General features: G+C 42.2%; 1 protein-coding gene across 1 annotated transcript in view; it reads right to left on the bottom strand.

The window, feature by feature from the left end:
* Positions 1-21,425, bottom strand: part of otogl (otogelin-like) — a 237,127-nt gene that overhangs the window by 104,643 nt on the left and 111,059 nt on the right. The window contains exons 28-29 of the mRNA XM_086009727.1: positions 19,968-20,135; positions 9,759-10,037 (exon numbers count right to left, since the gene is read on the bottom strand). Of these exons, the coding sequence (XP_085865853.1) occupies positions 9,759-10,037; positions 19,968-20,135 (447 nt within the window). The remainder of the gene's footprint in view (positions 1-9,758; positions 10,038-19,967; positions 20,136-21,425) is intronic.

The raw sequence follows: 21,425 nt of genomic DNA, 5'->3' as shown, positions 1-21,425 counted from the left end.
CTTTTATAGGTATGACTGTGACCTTCTAATCTCACTTTTCTTGTTTGACTTGGGAGTATAAGACAGCCGAGGCTGTGGTCATCTCCAAAGTGGTCAACAGAGCTGTTCTATGTCTGGTTGGCATGTTGTGCGCTTCTGTGAGCAGGACTGCTCCTATTGGTACCTCTGCCTCCTCAAATGCAATGGCATCACCACCCAGTGCTCCATCTAGTGATTTTTATAAGAATTAGCAATATCAAAACAAACAAGAAAATCTGAATTCACAAGTTACAATTTTTGATACTGTGGAAGAATGTTGCTGCAATTCTAAAAGGTTTACTGCGACACAAATGAAAGAAGACAGCAGAATCTAAATGCGTTTGTTCCTTCAGCTGTTCATGTGCAGGAATTAAATCTGTCTGCAAACGACCTCAAGAACATTTTTTATTGCCAGTAATACTAAGACAAGCAAAAGGGCAGGAGCAGAGGTAACGTGATACCATGGAAACTGCCATTAGGTTTTCTGTTGCCACACAGTTGTTACGACACATAGGAGTTCAAGTATAATCTATGAAACTAACAAGTGATTTGTATCGGCTAAATGTTAAAGCTTCCTATCAATATACAGTGCAAGCCAAAAATACACATGTTAGAGAGCCCATTCAAAAGTATCCTTTCCTTCATAAACTAAAGTCTTTAAAGCAGTTTAAAAATTCTGGAATGAAACCCAATTGAATTGTACAATATCAGCGAACTGGATAGTTATCTGTCCTAATTCTAATCTGTCCTAATAATGAGTAAACACATTTGACGGAAACATACTTCTCGATTATTTGGGAAACACAACAGTGTACATCAGAAGCAAAAGCTACTGCTCAAAAGATCCACAGAATAAGATTGCTCAGTAAACCAAACTAACAGCGTTACTTCATTTTTATTACTATAAAATATGAACTTTCAGAAACAGAGACACTGAAATATTTTCCTTATCCCACTATGTAGACAGCTGTGCCAGTTAGAAGATATGGTTACAGGCAACTTCCGTGAACAGCACAACCTTTTCCCCTTTAGAGTATTAACTGACTCTTTATATGCAGAGGGTCATGGGTAAAATTCAAGGGCTAAAACTATGCAGCAAAGCAGCCCTGAAGGGAGCATTGTTCTGACAGCTTTTGGTTGGCTCTGTTTGACTAGCTTTAGTTTCAGCACAGTATCTCGGACTTGTAAAGCATCTCCTTTTACATTCCAGCGCTTCAGGATTATTTAGTTGCTATTGTACCATAGAAAATACACATAGTCCATGGTCCAATCAAAGCTCCACAGTAAGGAAACACATATATATTTTATATAGCAATATCTAATTACCATATGTTGAAGCCAGTACTTGCTTTACAGCCTTTATTATACCTCATGTGGAACTAAATGCTACCAGTGTAGATTGGCCAAAGGAGAACATGGGTAACAACTTCTGCAGTCTGTATGTTTCCCACAGAGATGGAATGAAATAGACAATTTGAAGCAGTCATACTTTTGACAAGAACACTCAAAACACACATCAGCTGAAATGGCATGTGCATTATTTGTGTTTTTTTTTAATGGTAAATGACAATTAAAATATAAGCACTGTTTCTTCTCTCTTGTGAAAACCCACTTCTATTGACCAGAATGTTAGGAATGTCTATGGCATCTAAAGTCAAGCAAAAGAAATGTCATGACCTGGAATTTTAACCTTTACCAGTAGTTAAGTCCTGATGGCAACTACTTCATGTAATTTTCTGTTTCTCACTTGAAATTTGTTTTTGCTAGGAATAAATTCCATGTAAGCAAATAACATGTCCAAGGCTGGATAAACTTACAAATAAGCAAAACAAATTTTAAAGTATAGGAAATTAAAAATGTAGTACTCTGTTTGGGCACTGAAAACAAGCCAAGATTTGAGGAGAATTATATAATTTAATACGTATTCCATATCTTATCTATAATCATAAGTAAAATTTAACAGGAATTTTTCAGATTGCTCTGAAAGTGCTGGTCAAAACAATCAAGCTGCTAACTTTGCAAATGTTGCAATACTAAGCTTCTATCCACTGTAAAGATTTCAAATATAGTAATCTATGATAGATTATTTTTTCAAAGTAAAAATTTAAGTGAATCATATTTAGAAATTACAAGTTAATACAATGTATGTTAGTAATTTACTGCAGGTTGGGTGGTTTTATATTACCACTTTATAAACCACCACAGATATGTGATTATCTTTTTCTTAAGTACTTTTCCAGATGCAATTCACACATTTTCTTGGTAAAGTGAGGAACCGTTTAAAATGCATTTGATGTGATTGTTCCATAGTGCACTGCACTAAATTAGAATTATTGAATATTTACAGCTAAAATTAACTGTAACATATGGTATGGTAAATTTAAACTAATACTTGGTATATTGTCTATTAGAAGCATATGCTTCAATTGTTTATTCATTCATTAATGTTGTGGTTTTGTGACATTCAAGAGCTGGCTCAGTGGTTAAAAGCACTGTGTGTTGTGATACTGAGACGAACAGCCCAAGAAGGTCCCAGGTTGCATCACTGATCAATGTTGAGTTAGCTGATACCAGCTATGCAACAGTGGGGGTCGCTACAATTGGCTTCAGTGTCCCTCCACCAGGGTTTCTGCTACTGATCACTATCCATTAACATCTGCCAGAAAGTATGCAAGTATGAACAAGAATAGGGTTAGGCTCAGCCTTGATATCCCTGTAGTTAAGAACATAAGAACATAAGAACATAAGAAATAGGAGCAGGAGTAGGCCAATCGGCCCCTCGAGCCTCCTCCGCCATTCAATAAGATCATGGCTGATCTGATCCTAACCGTCAATCCACTATCCCAGCACCATCTCCTGAATCTAACAGAATTAGTCACACGAAATAGGAGCAGGATCAGGCTACACGGCCCCTGGGCCCGCTCCGCTACCCACAGGGCCATGACCGATCCGAACCTAGACTCATGTCCAATTTCCTGCCCGCTCCCCGTAACCCTTAATTCCCTTTACTTCTAGGAAACTGTCTATTTCTGTTTTAAATTTATGTAATGATGTAGCTTCTACAGCTTTTTGGGGCAGCATATTCCATGGACCTACCACCCTCTGAGTGAAGTAGTTCCTCCTCATCTCAGTTTTGAAAGAGCAGCCCCTTATTCTAAGACTATGCCCCTAGTTCTAGTTTCACCCATCATCGGGAACATCTTCCCCGCATCCACCCGATCCAACCCCTTCACAATCTTATATGTTTCAATAAGATCGCCTCTCATTCTTCTGAACTCCAATGAGTAGAGTCCCAATCTACTCAACCTCTCCTCATATGTCCATCCCCTCATCCCCGGGATTAACAGAGTGAACCTTCTTTGTACTGACTCGAGAGCAAGTATGTCCTTTTTTAAGTATGGACACCAAAACTGTATGCAGTATTCCAGGTGCGGTCTCACCAATACCTTGTACAACTGAAGCAATACCTCCCTATTTTTATATTCTATCCCCCTAGCAATGAAAGCCAACATTCCATTGGCCTTCTTAATCACTTGCTGCACCCGCATACTAACTTTTTGAGTTTCGTGCACCAGGACCCCCAGATCCCTTTGTACTTCAGTACTTTCCAGTTCCTTGCCATTAAGATAATAACTTGCTCTACGATTTTTCCTGCCAAAGTGCATAACCTCACACTTTCCAGTATTGTATTCCATCTGCCAAATCTCTGCCCACTTACTTAGCCTGTCTATGTCCCCTTGCAGGTTTTTTATGTCCTCCTCACTCACTACTTTCCCTCCCATCTTAGTATCATCTGCAAACTTTGATATGTTACACTCGGTCCCCTCCTCCAAATCGTTAATATAGATTGTAAAGAGTTGGGGACCCAGCACTGACCCCTGCGGAACACCACTAGTTACTGATTGCCAGTCTGAGAATGAACCATTTATCCCAACTCTCTGCCTTCTGTTAGATAGCCAATCCTCTATCCATGCCAGAATATTACCCCCAATCCCGTGATTTTTTTATCTTAAGCAATAATCTTTTGTGTGGCACCTTGTCAAATGCCTTTTGGAAGTCTAAATACACTACGTCCACTGGTTCCCCTTTATCCACCCTATACGTTACTTCCTCAAAGAACTCCAGCAAATTTGTCAAACATGACTTCCCCTTCATAAAACCATTCTGACTTTGTCCTATTAAATTATGATTATCCAAATGTCCTGTTACTGTCTCCTTAATAATGGACGCCAAAATTTTACCTACCACAGATGTTAGGCTAACCGGTCTATAGTTTCCAGCCTTCTGTCTACTGCCCTTTTTAAATAAGGATGTTACATTTGCAGTTTTCCAGTCTGCCGGGACCTTTGCCGAGTCCAGGGAGTTTTGGAAAATTATTACCAATGCATCCACAATCCCTACCGCCACTTCCCTCAAGACCCTAGGATGTAAGCCATCAGGTCCAGGTGATTTATCCGCCTTGAGTCCCATTATTTTACCGAGTACCACTTCCTTAGTGATTTTGATCGTGTTTAGCTCCTCCCCCCCCTTTAGCCCCCTGTTTGTCCAGTGTTGGGATATTCTTAGTGTCTTCTACTGTAAAGACTGATGTAAAATATTCATTCAGTGTTTTTGCCATCTCCATATTTCCCACCATTAATTTCCTGGTCTCATCCTCTAAGGGACCAACATTTACTTTAGCCACCCTTTTTCTTTTTATATAACTATAAAAACTCTTACTATCTGTTTTTATATTTTTTGCTAATTTACTTTCATAATCTATCTTCCCTTTCTTAATCAATCTTTTTGTTATTTTTTGCTGTCTTTGAAAGTTTTCCCAATCCTCTATCCTCCCACTAGATTTGGCTACCTTATATGCCCTTGTTTTTAGTCGAATACTATCCTTAATTTCTTTACTTAGCCATGGATGGCTGTCTTTTCTTTTACACCCTTTTCTTCTCAGTGGAATATATATTTTTTGGAAGTTGTAAAATAACTCCTTAAATGTACACCACTGATCATGTATTGTCTTACCCTTTAATCTATTTTCCCAATCCATTCTACTCAATTCCGCTCTCATACCTTCATAGTCTCCTTTATTCAAGCTTAGCACGCTTATTTGAGATCCAACCTTCTCACCCTCTAATTGAATATGGAATTCAACCATGTTATGGTCACTCATTCCAAGGGGATCCTTTACTAGGACATTTTTAATTAATCCCGTCTCGTTACACAGGACCAGATCTAAGGTTGCTTGCCCCCTGGTCGGTTCAGTTACATACTGCTCAAGAAACCCATCCCTAATACACTCAATGAACTCATCCTCAAGGCAGCCCTGCCCAATTTGATTTGTCCAATTAATATGATAGTTAAAATCCCCCATAATTATAGATGTTCCCTTATTACAAGCCTCAACTATTTCCTGATTGATACTCCGTCCAACAGAGTTGCCACTGTTCGGCGGCCTATAGACTACGCCCACTAGTGTTTTTTTCCCCTTATTATTCCTTGCCTCCACCCAAACTGTTTCATTATCCAGATCTTTTGACCCAATATCATTTCTCTGTATTACAGTGATTCCTTCCTTTATTAACATAGCCACCCCACCTCCCCTTCCTTCCTGCCTGTCCTTCCTGATCGTTAAATAACCTGGTATGTTTAATTCCCAGGCATTGTCACCCTGCAGCCATGTTTCTGTAATGGCCACAAGATCATACCCATATGTAGTTATTTGTGCCATTAACTTGTCTATTTTGTTACGAATGCTACGTGCATTCAGATAGAGAACTTTCAAAGATGTTTTGTGACACTTAGTTCCTGCTTTTGCCCTTTTTATTACTTTACCTTTTACTCCATACCTTCTGCCCCTTCCTGACACGCTCTGGTTTTTAATTTCCCCACTGCTACCTAAGTCTATGACCTTCTCTGTTGTCATTTTTATTATTTGCTCTCTAGGAACCTCCCCCCCACTAGTTAGTTTAAAGCCCCCTCTACAGCCCTAGTTATATGATCCGCCAGGACTCTAGTCCCAGCACTAGCCAAGTGAAGCCCGTCCCGACGGAACAGCTCCCTCCTGCCCCAGTACTGGTGCCAGTGTCCCAGAAAGCAAAACCCATTTCTCCCACACCAGTCTTTGAGCCACGCATTTAACTCTCTAATTTTATTTGTCCTAGCCAAATTCGCTCGTGGCTCAGGTAATAATCCAGAGATTATTACCCTTGTGGTTCTGCTTTTTAATTTGGCCCCTTTAAATAGCCCACCAACACTGATTATGTTTAGGCTCACTCTGGTCAGGCTGTACTGTATGCTATGGTGTCTGTGGAACTGTACTCTAGCATGAGTTACCACCTTCGGGATAAAAATAGTAAAGGGAAAAATCATTTTGGATTGCATAAAGACACAATTTAGTAGCTTATATTTTAATTTAAAGGTTATTACAAGTGCAATATTGCTGAGGATTATGGTTTGCAAAGTACTGAGTGGAATCCCTAGAAAAAGGAACCAATAGTATTTAAGTAAATTCTACTAGCCCATTTTCAAACAAATAAATCCCAGCAAGAGAGCGGTTACAAAGAATAAACAGCACAGAAATAGGCCATTCAGCCCAACCAGTCCACGCCGACTCCACTCGACCCTCCTCCCGTCTTTCCTTATCTAACCTATCTGCATAACTCTCTATTCCCTTCTCCCTCATATGCTTATCTAGCTTCCCCTTAAATGCATCTATACTATTCGCAAAGCCACTCTCTGTCTGAATTCCCTATTTGATTTCTTGATGACTATCTTATATTGATGGCCTCTAGTTTTGCTCTTCCCCACAAGTGGAAACACTCTCTCTGTATCCACTCTATCAAAACCTTTCATAATTTTAAAGACCTCTATTAGGTCACCCTTCAGCCTTCTCTTTTCAAGAGAAGACAGGCCCAGCCTATTCATCCTTTCCTGATGGGTATAACCTCTTTGTAAATCTTGTTTGCACCCTCTCCAGTGCCTCTATATCCTTTTTATAATATGGCGACCAGAATTGTACGCAGTACTCCCTGTGGTCTAACCAAGGTTCGATACAAGTTTAGCATAACTTCTCTACTTTTCAATTCTATCCCTCTATAAATAAACCCTAGTGTTTGGTTTGCTTTTTTTTAAATAGCCTTATTAATCTGCATAGCTACTTTGAGTGATCTGTGTATTTGTAGTCTGAAATCCTTTTGTTCCTCTATCCCATTTAGATTTTCATTTTCCAAGTAATATGTGACCTCCTTATTTTTCTTACCAAAATATAACACCTCACATTTATCTGTGTTGAAATTCATTTTCCAATTATATGCCAATTCTGCAAGTTTATTAATGTCTTCTTGTAATTTGTTGCGGTCCTCCTCAGTATTGACCCTGCCCCCCCCCCCAAATAAAACCCAAATTTGGTGTCCTATTAAATGCAGTACCGTATTTCATGGTCACCAGGATTACCCAGTTGGTATACAGGAGATTGTGACACAAAAGGGAAGTCAAGAATGGCCTTGAGATGCCTGAGAATTGTATTTAGATTGCTTCAGTTGTGCTAACTTCACAATCACCATGGCAATGCACATTGGTAGAGATAGCAGGAGGGGAAAAAACCAACATTGATTGAACTTGATTGCTAAGTTGTAGGACTGCCTACCCAGGTGAATTTGATATTTTCTTGTTCCATTCCGAACTTCAGATGTGAGCTGGCTGCTGAAGCTCACTCTGTCTAGCTCTTTTTTTCTACTGTAACCAAAGGTCTTGCTGCTCTAGTTTTCTTTGACTACACAATTCTGGCAACGGGCTGTAGGGGAAATGGATGACTCTAGCTGAGTTCTTGCACCTTCTATAGTATAATTATTACAAGAATTATATTTTGATTCATCCTGCTTTGCGTATTGAGTAAAGCCTGGTGAAATAGGCCTAACAATGTATATTGCCAAGTTTGATTCCAGAATGGTATGTTGTCTCTGCTGACTGCTAACTTTTTCTTCTCTGTCTCAATAAACTACCAGGCCTGGAGTTTCCTTCGCATTTGCGCTTATATACATCTGTAACCTGGACGCAAACAAATTAAAAGATCGTGGAATTTTGGGCATAAGTGAGTTACACATGTAACTACAATACACCCAAGTCTTTTCGATTTTTATGTCAATCCATCAAACCCTCCGTCTGAATTAATCTTATCGCACAAAAATGGCCACGGCCAAACTCTCGAATGCGAGTATCCTCCAATTGCGCTCGTTCAGGGGAGTCGCTCAACATTGTGTCCAGATTTTCAGACGCAGCAGGAAACAAAGTCCTCTTTACTGGTCTTTTAATTGCTATTTTCTTAGCCTTTTTTTTTCCATTTATCCTCATTGAAACCTGCTCTGCTTCTTTTATGGCATAAATATAAGACACATTAAAAACTGAAAACTTGCCAGGTTCTTAAACATTCTGTGCCTGATGTGCATGGATGATGGTCAATGAGTTGTATCTTACATTTTAAGACTCAAAGAAAAATATATATGGTGTGGATTCACTATTTCCTTGGGCCCCAATTGTTTATGCTGATTTCTGCCCCTTTTACGTTTGGGCATATTCTAATGAGATTGTGAGGATACTTTGGGCAGGAATTTAACTCAGGAGTCGGGTTGGAGGCGGGACTACAACTTTTCAGGTTGTAGTCCCGCCTTCATCGAGATGCGGCCAATTCACACGATTTTAACTTGATTGACCTTGTTGAGCCTGCCCAGCGGGCTCAGCAGGCCAATTAAGGGCCACCCAGCAACAGGTGATGTCACAGACTGAAATTTCATCTGTCAAGAGCTTTTGACAGATGAAATATCAGTGTTTCACAGCTGTTTGAAGCTGTCAAACACTGACAGTCTTACTTCTAACCTGAGTCCTTCTCCACAGACTCAATTAGACACAGTAAGCTGAAGGCTGTCACTTTTGACAGTTCGTAGCCATTCTGCTTTCTGTGCCGGTGAGATGAGGGACTCCCAGAACCTAAAGGAAGGCTGAAAAGGTAAGAAAAGGTAATTTACACTTCTTTAATTACTTTAGACACACCAAACACACTTACCTTTGCACTCATGCACACATCACTCGCCTGAACACCGACATCTCGACCCCTCTAAGTCCTTCAACCCGACGGCCCGCCTCCTCTAACTTGGCGTGGTTTGGAGCTATCGGGAATCCCACACTTCAACATCAAAAATAGGGATTAGGCTAAAAACTGCCTGTTAACTACCTGTTAACAGGCAGTTAATTGGCACTAATCCCTTCCCGCCTCGGGTAGGCGGGTCCCAGTGCGGGGCGGGTACCCGCCTCCTTTGAATCTGGCATGGAGGCGGGTTTGGGTGCGGGAAGGGGTCGGGACTCCTGATTTCGGGATTTTAACCCCCCCCCACGCCGCCAATCCCGACTCCACGGCACACTGAAAATCCTGCCCTTGGACTTTTTTTTGACACTGGCAAAATGGTGCAATATTGGACGCATTTTCAGGTCTTACTTTGGGGTTGCACCCACGGAGGAAACGCCAAGCCCTATTGATTTAGTCTACTGTATCTAAAACTCAAAAACAGCCACAGAACGGAGTCCTCGTGTACCCTGAAAACATTTGGCTGCAAGGCTGTGAAGACCTGGTTACAAAAAACAAACATCTTTAAACTTCAGAATGTTTTCTGCAAACATGGCTATTCCATCAAACCAGTAAATCCTTTCAAGAGTTTGCATTCAGAATCAGATAGTAATATACACCTTTGGTCACTCACCTTCAATTCTAAAGCTGCTTGAAAGTTTAAATGATTCCGAATAGTCATATTGAACTACTTTAACAGCTGATGGTGTCAGTGTGATAAAAAATCCCTTCCTGCTGTATAATTCAAAGGTACTATAGCCTGGGATCCAGTTGCTCGGGTGATGAATGAATGAGGCGTTTTTGTGGAAACGCTGGTTGTCCTCCCATTGCTCTAAGCGAAGGTAATCATTTTCACCAACGTGTATGAAATAATTTGGTCTTTCAGCAGATTCAAGGGAAACAACAGGCAAATCTGAAACATTACAACAATATATAAATCAATTTGTGGCTTATTCATACTGCAAAATGTTCAATATACCACATAAAAATATCTTATGTATGAATACAAATGTAAATATCTTTTATGCCGAAAGTACAATTAAATAGTCAGTATTATAATAGAGTATGTACTCAAAATTAACATTAAAAATGAATTAACTAAAAATATCTAGTTTTGACTGGGGCCCTATGTAAGTACAATATGATAAAACCTTGCCTATAATAAAGCCTACACATGCATATCATTTAAATAGAATTAGATAGAATCTACAGGACAGAAACAGGCCTTTCAACTCAACTAGTCTATGCAGTATTAATAGCCCACACAAGCCTCCTCCCAGTCTAATTATCTCTTCCCACCCTGCCCTTGTATCCTTCTATTCCTTTCTCCCTCACCCGTCAACTGCAAAGATCCCAGTGAGAAATGTGTTTGGCTCATTTCCCAAGTGGGCATGGTCCATTGCACAAAAATTCAAAAACTGGCATCCTCATTTGATGGCCTGGATTTTCCACTTCTGGCTGCTTGTTGTTACAGCAGGTGACAAGTAACAGAAAATCTGTCCTGCTGGAACTTCACCCACTTTCAGCCCTGACACTATGGGCTAAAAATTGAGTATGGGGCGCTAACTTCGCCGGGGCGCTAAAAGTAGCACCCTGGAAAAATTAGCATCCCCGCGCCGGAAATTGAGTGGTTGCGCCCCAAGAGGGAAGTGGGGTGCTACCGGAAGTGCCCTGCATCCCTCTTGGGGTGCTGTGAGTCAATATTGTGGCGTTATGTGCCGCAGTGCCACACGGGGGGGGGGGGTGGCGTTTCAGGAGGTCTGGGACGGGAGCGCAGGCAGGTGTTGGCAGGCGGCCAGCAACAAAAATGGCCGCCCCGCACGTCGCCTTTAAATTGCGCCTCCCCGGCCGCAGGTACGCCCCCCTGACCCCGTCGGACATAGCGTCCAGCGGTAAGTCAGGGGGCGCTCCCGAAGATTGAAGCCGGGGTGTGAGCGGGACACTGCGCACGCCAATGACGTTATCGCCAGTGGCGCAGCGCCGCAGGGCGCTACTGGTTAGCGCCACCACTAACCTCCCGCTGAATTTTGCGGGAGGCGTGGGCAGTGCCGCGCCCAGGCGCTAGTTGCGTTGCATCCCGTTAGCGCCCTCTTAAGGCGCTAACGGGAGACGCAACCAACTGAATTTTTCCCCCTCTATCTATAGATATGTGAAGAGAAAAAGATTGGTGAAGTCAAGCATAGGTCCCTTGCAGTCAGAATCAGGGGACTTTCTAATGGGGAACAAAGAAATGGCAGACCAATTAAATACATACTTTGGTTCTGTCTTCACAAAGGAGGACACAAATAACCTCCCAGAGATGTCGGGGAACATGGGGTCTAATGAGAGGGAGGAATTGAATGAAATCAGTATTTGTAGGGAAATGGTGTTAGGGAAATTGACGACATTGAAGGCCGATAAATTCCCAGGGCCTGATAATCTACATCCTAGGGTACTTAAGGAAGTGGCCCTAGAAATAGTAGATGTATTGCTGGACATCTTCCAAAATGCTATAGAATCTGGAATAGTTCCCATGGATTGGAGGGTAGCTAATGTAACCCCACTACTTAAAAAAGGTGGTAGAGAGAAAACGGGGAATTATTGACCGGTAAGCCTGACATCGGTAGTGGGGAAAATGCTAGAGTCCATTTTAAAAGATGTAATAGCAGAGCACTTGGAAAACAGTGACAGGATCGGACAAAGTCAACATGGATTTACAAAAGGTAAATCGTGCTTGACTAATCTACTGGAATTTTTTGAGGATGTAACTGGTAGAATAGATAAGGGAGAACCAGTGGATGTGGTGTATCTGGACTTTCAGAAGGCTTTCGATAAGGTCCCACATAAGAGATTGGCGTGCAAAGTTAAGGCACATGTGATTGGGGGTAAGGTACTGACTTTGATAGAGAAATGGTTGGCAGACAGGAAGCAAAGAGTTGGAATAAACGGGTCTTTTTCCGAGTGGCAGGCAGTAACTAGTGGGGTACCGCAGGGATCGGTGCTAGGACCCCAGCTATTCATCACAATATATATTAATGATCTAGACGAGGGAACTAGATGTAATATCTCCAAGTTTGCAGACGACACAAAGCTGGGTGGGCATGTGTGCTGTGAAGAGGATGCAGAGAAACTCCAGTATAATTTGGACAGGTTGGGTGATTGGGCAGATGCATGGCAGATGCAGTATAATGTGGATAAATGCGAGGTTATCCACTTTGGTGGCAAAAACAGGAAGACAGATTATTATCTGAACGGCAATAGATTGGCAAAAGGGGAAGTGCAACGAGACCTGGGTGTCCTTGTGCACCAGTCGCTGAAGGTAAGCATGCAGGTGCAGCAGGCGGTTAAGAAGGCAAATGGTATGTTGGCTTTCATAGCGAGAGGATTCGAGTACAGGAGCAAGGATGTCTTGCTGCATTTGTACAGGGCCTTGGTGAGACCACACCTTGAGTATTGTGTGCCGTTTTGGTCACCTTATCTGAGGGAGGATGTTCTTGCCATGGAGGGAGTGCAGCGAAGATTCACCAGACTGATACCTGGGATGGCAGGAATGACATATGAAGAGAGATTGGGTCGATTAGGCTTATATTTGCTCGAGTTTAGAAGAATGAGAGGGGATCTCATTGAAACTTATAAAATTCTAACAGGACTGGACAGACTAGATGCAGGAAGGATGTTCCCGATGGCGGGGGAGTCCAGAACTAGGGGTCACAGTCTAAGGATAAGGGGTAAGCCATTTAGGGCAGAGATGAGGAGGAATTTCTTCACCCAGAGAGTGGTGAACCTGTGGAATTCTCTACCACAGAAGGCAGTTGAGGCCAACTTATTAAATATATTCAAGAAGGAGTTAGATATATTTCTTAAGGCTAAAGGGATCAAGGGATATGGGGAGAAAGCAGGGACAGGGTACTGAATTTGGATGATCAGCCATGATCTCATTAAATGGCAGAACAGGCTCGATGGGCCGAATGGTCTACTCCTGCACCTATCTTCTATGTTTCTATGACACAGCATCTGGTGGGCAGGAACAAGCATGGGCAAGCGCCCATGTCAAACAGGCAGGCAGTTTACTTAAATATTAATTTAAAGGTGCGTCAGTCCTGTATGTCATTTTCTGCCCTTCTGATGTGCAGGATATCTGACATAAATCACACCATATGATAAAGGCATCTAAGGTTGCTAATGGTAAGGATATCAAAGATCATGGAAAGGACATACTGTAGTAAAGTTAAGGCAGGTGTAATTCAGCCATTTCTTAATGGTTTTCCTTCAATTTTTTAGTTTTTATTTTCTGCTAGAAACAATTGGCACTTAAGATTCTCACGAACCTTTGCGCTAATTGTTGTAAATTATTTATTTCTTCCCCTAGCGCCATTCCTGGCATCAATGATTTGCCAATAGAAGTTCCCATATCTGAGGTGTTTGACAAAGAAGATGAAAAGAGGATAGCCAGACAGATCAGGCTGCACGAGAGATGCTCTGTGCCCACCTGTCAGTACCCACACTCACCTGTTTGCAACGTGGCATGAGGTGAACATACCTCATTTTAGCAGACAGTGCATATGGAGGCTCCTTTTCCCAAAGGAAATTGGAACAGTAAAGCCAATGACGCTGCCAATGTATGAATGCCTAAGTAACCATAATGTTGGAGGCTTCCTCATAAGTACCACAGTCACAGTATGTTACACTAACAGTGGCATTGCATTCTAAGGTGATCAACAGTTGGTATATCCTGATTGGATGCGTGGGCCAAGATGCCACCAATCATTTCTGCAGGACCTGGCACACCTACCTATATTGATGATAAGGTACTGTTCAGGTCAACGGAGAGCCCTATCATTTTGTTAAAGGATATCTGCAGCTACCATGTAGCATAGAATAAGCATATCCAATGACAGTAATGGTCTGTTCTTGACCTGAAATTGGCTCCATCTCCTTAGATGCATGCTGCAATGATGGATAGGGACGGTACTATAGAGTAGCACACACAAGCAGCATCATCACTTTAGCTGTGAACAAACAAGGGGTTGGATGATGATCTGCTCCATCACTTCTCTGCGGATTCATGCCTGCACCTTGGGTTTCTCTTACCTTCATTTTTGCCTGTCAATTCTTATTCCCCTGCCTCCTCAGTCTTGGCATTGGCTGCTAATGGGTTGAGATGCATTTTAAGGCTCTCTAAAGGCTTTCAGAGATCTAAACTTATGTGTCTATAAGACCAGCTAATGTGGAAAGTGGAACAACAGAAAAACACACTTGCGATAGGTGGTGTTCTGAGATTGGGGCTAAAGCACATTATCAGGGTAGCAGGAGCTTTACCCTGGGTCTGGGTGTGTTATATCTGAACTGGGAATCCTTGGTGCTGGCATAGGCTACACCAAGGGCACAAAGGAATTCTTCCCCAAAAGTTATTATAATGAATGTTCTGTTGTGTCTTATTCCAGAGTAGGACACACGCTGATCAACGCACAAGATGTAACATGTTTAGTAGGTTTACCACAAAGATTTGTTTGGTTCAAATGAATATTAAAACTACCCTTGTTGATTATAATAGGAAACCCTTCAAAACTGTTTCATCTTATTTGAATCATTGAATGCAATAAACCATTACATAAACTCTCTGACTCAATAAAGCTTTTCTATTTCTCATTCTATGTGCACCACCCGACATAGATAAATTATGAACACTGCCAAATAAACTTTCAAGGATGGTCCTGGGGATCTCTATAAGCATCTCACTAAACTTTATTATGACAGTAATATATCACACTGATCTCAGTTGAAATCATTTCCTTCTTGTTTCTGCTTTTAGTATTCGTCAGGATTACATTACAGAAATCAAATTTATGACTCAGATCCAGAAATGAATACAAGAAAATCTTTTCTATTTTGACTCTCTTATTTGGTTTTATTGTTGCATATACCAATCAAGTGCATATCCAATAAATATGCCATGACACTATTATTTTAGAATTTAAAACATTTTAATGAAATTACTGTTTGCCTTGAGTTACTTTTTAATTCAATTCCTTCATTTGCTCTACTGTTTGAACATAGAATAACTAACTTATTTATGATGTGGAGATGCCGGTGTTGGACTGGGGTGGACAAATGTAGGAAGTCACACAACACCAGGTTATAGTCCAACAGCTTTATTTGAAATCACAAGCTTTCGGAGCACTGCTCCTTCATCAGGTGAAGTGAAGAGAAGCATACAGGCACAGCATATATAGTCAGAGAAAACTGCCAGATGATTACAGGTAATCTTTCTAACTGCCCTTTATCACACCTCGGCAGAGAGATAATCACAGCAATCAAAGGTGTGAATGGTGTCCAAACAGGTCAGTCAGGAAAACATTACATCAAAGAACAATGAGGTGGGGTCACAAGGGGTCAAATGTTGCAGATGCTGGGGTCTGTATGAAAAACAGAAAAAAAACAAAAAACTTTGCTGGATTATCTCTCTGCCGAGGTGTGATAAAGGGCAGTTAGAAAGATTACCTGTAATCGTTTGGCAGTTTTCTCTGACTATATATGCTGTGCCCGTATGCTTCTCTTCACTTCACCTGACGAAGGAGCAGCGCTCCGAAAGCTTGTGATTTCAAATAAAACTGTTGGACAATAACCTGGTGTTGTGTGACTTCTTACATTGGACTATAACCTGGTGTTGTGTGACTTCCTACATTAACTTATTTATAATTGCTCTATTCATTTTCTAACTGAAAAGTTTCTTGTGTGCATTGACAGAGTAAATGAAAGGCCACAGAAACATTACTATTGAAACCTTCCAGCGTGATGTAAGATTTTTAACATGGGGCGCAATTGTAAAGAAATGTAAAACTAGAAATGTAAAAATTAAAGCAATTTCTCTCATCGGTAGATTCCCAACCCTGTCATTTCCCAGATACCATGAACCTACAAGTAGTCTCTCTTCCACAAAAATGAAAAAGGAATCTATTTAAACTTATGAACCATCTCCCTTGTGTTGAGTACGAGATGGTAGCCATGATGTAACTAAACTAGGTTGGACCACATAGTGTGTCATGTCTGTACAGACCAAGAGGACACAGGTTTCACTATTTTTTAGGGTAGAAATTAGTCCTTGTTGTGCCCGTTTTCCAGGTGGAAGACAGGGACATAAAGGACCAATTTCAGGGTGCAACATCCCGAGCCCAACTAGTGCCTGTATTACACGTGCCACCATATTGGTGTAGGCAGCTTTGCAGGCATTCCAGATGGCCGCTTAAAACAGGCAGTAGGTCCCTAATTAGCTTGCTTTTTGGGGGTGCAATGCCTGCTGAAGGACCCCTCTGTAAAATTTGCTGGCACTGCACAGCTCAGAATTCTTCAGCTGCTGCCAAACTCTCCTCCCCATTGCCCACTCCAACACCACCCCCCCCCCCAACCCCCCAGTGAGGTAAGAAGCCCAATATTTGGCCTCTCCAATGAGTTCGCTGCCTCTGGAGGCACGACAAGCATTAGCAGCTCACAGATAAAATTTAAATGAGGACTGAAGCCCAATTTCAGGCCACCCTTGGTCCTGCCGGTTGGACGCGCGTTGCCTGCAAAGGATTTTCTGCCCTTTGTCTGCATTGAGCTTGTGTGTACTACAACTTACCTCAGCTTTCTTCATTTAGTGAGGGAGAAAAGCAGCTGCTACTGGTCACTATCCAGTGGCCATAGCTGGAAAGTGCACGCATTTACATGTCAGGTGAGGACTTGATCAAACTCAACCGTGATGCACTCAGCCATAAAGCCTGCCAACACTTATGACATGAAGTGCAGTCACTTGGATGAGCTACCAAAGGACTGCTGTCACATATGGTATCACACCACAGCATAAGCCACTGCTTCCAAGAGAAGTCAGGAGATAAGGGGTTGAAACAAAAAAGTTACCATTACATCTACGATGAGTGAAGTTTAGTTCACAGTTCTTATGGAGAGGGATGTTTGCAGGTAAAAGGGGTGTTATGCTATAAAGGCACCCATTTGAATCTAATTGCGGAGAAACTGTATTTTCTTTCAGATTGTAAACAAATCTTTTCAAGTTACATTGACAATCTAGAGAATTGCTCCAACTTCAAAAGTTCCAATTTTCAGGATCACAGAAAGTTTGGGGGAAAAAACCTCACCGCTTCCTTTGATCTCTAAATTACTCTTTGTTATCCACTTTGCTTCTTTTCAAGCACTGGACAAGGCTTTGAGAAGGAGATTGGCAGCTTAAGAATCTTACACCGAATGAGAAAGAGGAATTCTATATATGGAGAACACTTCCCTGAGCTCTTGTACTGCAGGCACTAATTAAGGGTGGTGCACAGCTGGCAGTAAGTTATTATTTTTATTTTTTTATTTTATACTGCTGACTCCATATCACTCTCTGGTCAGACGAGCAGAGGTCTGTGTTCAAGTGCTTTCATTAATGTGCAAAACTCCACTTTATGACATTCAACTGCCGGTTAAATCTTTTACCCATCCCGCCCCCCAACCCGCCTCCGTGCCATCTTCCCAGGAGGTGGGTACCCGACCCGCGCCGGGTCCCGTCTTCAAGGCGGGAAGGGGATTAGTGCCAATTAACTGCCTGTTAACAGGTAGTTAACAGGCAGTTTTTTGGATAATCCCTATTTTGAGCCCGAAAGTGTGGGCTTCCTGATGGCTCCGAACCTCGCCAGGGTCAGTGAGGCGAGCCGTGGGTCTGCGGGGGTTGGAGGGGCCGAAAATTGCGCTGTGCAGGTGAGTGATGAGTGCAAGTGTGGAGAGGTGAGTGTGTGAGGTGACTCTAAAGTGTTTTAATAAGATTACTTACCTTTGCTTCTTCCTCCAGGCTTCATCCCTTTAGACTGCGGAGCTGCCTCATCTCACCGGCACAGAAAGCAGAATGGCCGCTTCATTCTTAAGTGCAGCAGCCTTCTGCTTTCTGCTCAGGAAGGCTTTCTAATTGAGTCTTCAGTAAAGACTCAACTTAGAAGACAGATTGTCAGTGTTTGACAGCTTCACAGAGCCATCAAATGATGACAATTCAACTGTCAAAAGCTCTTGACAGATGAAACGTCACTCGCTGACGTCACCTATAACCGGCTTTCCTTTAATTGGTCTGCTAAGCCCGCTGGGTGGGCTTAACAAGGTCAATCAAGGGAAAATAGTGTGGGTTGGCTGGACGTCGATGGAGGCTGAATGGCCTGTTTCTGTGTTGTAGGTTCTATGCAATCCTATGTATCTGGCAAGAAACAGTGGCCTAATTCGCACGCTCCTTTCAGGCTTTTTGTATAGTCTGCTAATATGGATTACTATGTACAGGGCATGAGTATGTTTATAGGAGTCTTTGGGATTAAGGAGGTGTAGAGTTGACATTCACTGAAGTTTGTGGAGCATTCCTGGGTCCGAGTGAAGTGCTTAATTTGGATAAATTGGAATAAGTCCATATGGTGAAGTGAATATTGTCTGCTTGTTGTTTGAAGAACAAGATCTTGTCCATATGAATAAGTTAGCCTAGTCTGTCGATGCAGTAATAAGGGTAAAACAGCTGAGAGCTGTCCATTGCATCCGATTGGGGAGATGGCTGGTAGATCTAATGGCATCTTCAACGAAGAGATTGATAGTATTAGTGCAACAATGGGTGCTTGAAGGACACCTTCTGGTCTCTTACAGCATCCTATGAAAGATAGGTTGAGAAGGGAGGCAAGGTGGAAGGTATCAGTTTCCATACCCGTCATGGATTTAATGGAGAAATCATGTTCCATATCACAGTTCCTCCAAGGAATTTCTTCCCTCTTCCCCACACCCCCCCCCCCCCCCCTCCGCATCCCCCATAATTTAGGTTGCTTAGTAGCGATTACTGAGGTGCGGGAGGCTGCATCCTCCATTAAGTCTGGGGAGATGCATGTGACTGAGATGTATTTGTGGTTGAGATACACCTGTCAAGGTCTCAAAACTGCTGGTCAGAATACTGCAGGTATGAAAGAAAGAACTTGCATTTATATAATGCCCTTCCCAGTCTGAGGATGTCATAAAGCATCTCACAGCCAATTAACTACTTTTGAAGTATGTCACTTGTTTTGTAAGCAAATGTGCGCACAACAAGGCCCCACAAATAGGAAATGATTAATGACTAGCTAATTTGTTTTTGGTAGTGTTAGTTGAGGGATAAAAATGTTGACCAGGACACCAGGAGAACTCTCAAGTGCCGTGGGATATTTTACACCCTGCTGAACATTCATATCAGGTCATGGTTTACCATCTCATCGGAAAGATGGTATTTCTGACAGTCCCGAAGTACTGTACTGAAGTGTCAGTCTAGATTATTCACTCACAATCTTCTGAGGTGAGGCTAATAGCACTGGCCCAAGGTGACACTTGGGATTTGGAACAGGTTGAGGAGGCGGAGTAGTATGTTCATCTCATTTGGGTTGATCCAACCAGGAGTGATATATATTTATATTTGCTCTGACCTAAAAGTTTAGGTTACCTAAATATTTAAAGCTCATCTCTGATCATGCAAAAGGGTCGGACTCTAAGTGAGTGGGATATCCTGTGCGAGTGACTTTCCCACAAGTCTTAAAGCTATTGCTAACAGGCCAAAAGAGGGCAGAGGGACAACACTATCTAGTCCCTCAATGGAGGAAGAACATGGGTGAACCTTGGCCATTGATGCATACTATGGATATGAAGTGCAGGTTTCTAAACGTTTCTTTATAGAGACTGGAAATGGCAAGTCCCACTCTACCTAGCCCAATGTTTCTATGGATACATATGCTACATATTATATAGCCTTTGTAAACATGCATATGTTTTTACAGCAAAGATGAAAAATACTATGATCATGATCATCCATTGTACTTTTTCCAAATTAAATTAGAAAAATACTCACTTGATTGTTTTGCCTTGTATAGTCCAGGTGTAATCATGAAATTCATTAAAATATTCTGTCCAGCGCTGTTTATTGGCAAAGGTACAATATCCCCAGTGATCTTGTTGTTTGCAATAACAGTGTCATTGCACAAGTAGTTAATGAACATATATGGTCCGTCTCCAAGGTCTGAAATATTAAAGAGTAATTTGTGATTTTACGTCACTACCTTGTTGGAGACAACTACATGTAAGAAAATAATGGATTCATAACATAAGAAGGTAATTTTTTCTCTGCTATCCCACCCCAAACGAAGGAGCATAATGGGGAAAAAGTGGGGGGAAACTGGACTACCACCGCCTCCCCGCCCAACCTTAATTTGTCTCCCCTGCTGGAACCGCTACTTGCCGCGCCTTCGCCGATAACTGCATGCAAATGCATGCGAGGAGGGGCGGCCAGGCTGCCAGCCTATTTCCTGCCTATTTGCCCCTTTACGTCGCCACTCGCCAGGAGTGCCAGGAGAAGCCTGGCAATGGTCCGTAGGATAGTGGCCGGAAGGCCCCAAACTCTCTGTAGAGCGAGAGAAGGCCTATTCAGTGACCTCCCCAACCTGCATTTCGCCCCAATCTCTCACCCGTTGAGTAAAAGGCACCAGCAGAATTTTGCATGTTTGCAGAATGGGCTCCTGCTTGCTGGCAGGGATCATAATGAACCCTGGCCCAGGAAAACGGGTCGGGGCCATTAGCAGGGGATGGTGAACAGTGAGCAGAAAAAGAAGAATCCATGTCAAGCCCATTAGCACACCACTGATAGTTCTGCTAGAAGGTAAAGACGGAGCTTAAACACTTAAGAGGCAAGTACTGTGTTAAGTTTAGTACCATATTATTGAGAATTGACATTTAATATAGCTTAAAAGGTTATTTACTGATCAAAATGGACACAATGAGATACATTTTTGTTGGTAACGCCTAGCCGAAAAGCATTAATTGTCTGGATGGCGTGCAGAGGGGAAAATCAGAGCCTGTCTGACTCTACTCCCAACAGTTTAAAGTTTAAATGATGGGCCCCAAAGTGGCTCAGTGAGTTTACTCAAAGGAGTAACTGAGTCACACAACCCAGGAAAGCCCAGGATTCCCAGTCTGTGCTGAATTAGCTCATTTCAGCCAGGCAGCAGTAGAGATGCTGCAAATCCCTTGCATTTCTCCAGTGTTCCTCATTTAGAGTAAGACAACTCAAAGTGTTTTACATTGAGGAGGAAAAGCAGTATGCACCAAGGAGTGAAAGTAAAAATGGAGAGGGTTGGAAGAGCTGAGGGGCAGGCAGAGATGGGTTTTAAGGAGGCTACTGAAAACAGGGAAGCAGCAATGTAGAATCCACAAAGGAAATTCCAGAGTGTAGTGCCTAAAGAATGGCACCAATGACAAAGTGAAGGAAACAAGGAACAGGGAGTAACAACAACTTGCATTTATATAGTGCCTT

Source organism: Somniosus microcephalus, chromosome 16, assembly GCF_052327205.1.
Source record: "Somniosus microcephalus isolate GS21.2 chromosome 16, FLI_Smic_1.0, whole genome shotgun sequence".
NCBI classification, from domain to species: Eukaryota; Metazoa; Chordata; class Chondrichthyes; order Squaliformes; family Somniosidae; genus Somniosus; species Somniosus microcephalus.
The sequence above is the reverse complement of the archived record's forward strand: the minus strand, read 5'-3'. Positions and strand labels throughout refer to the sequence as shown.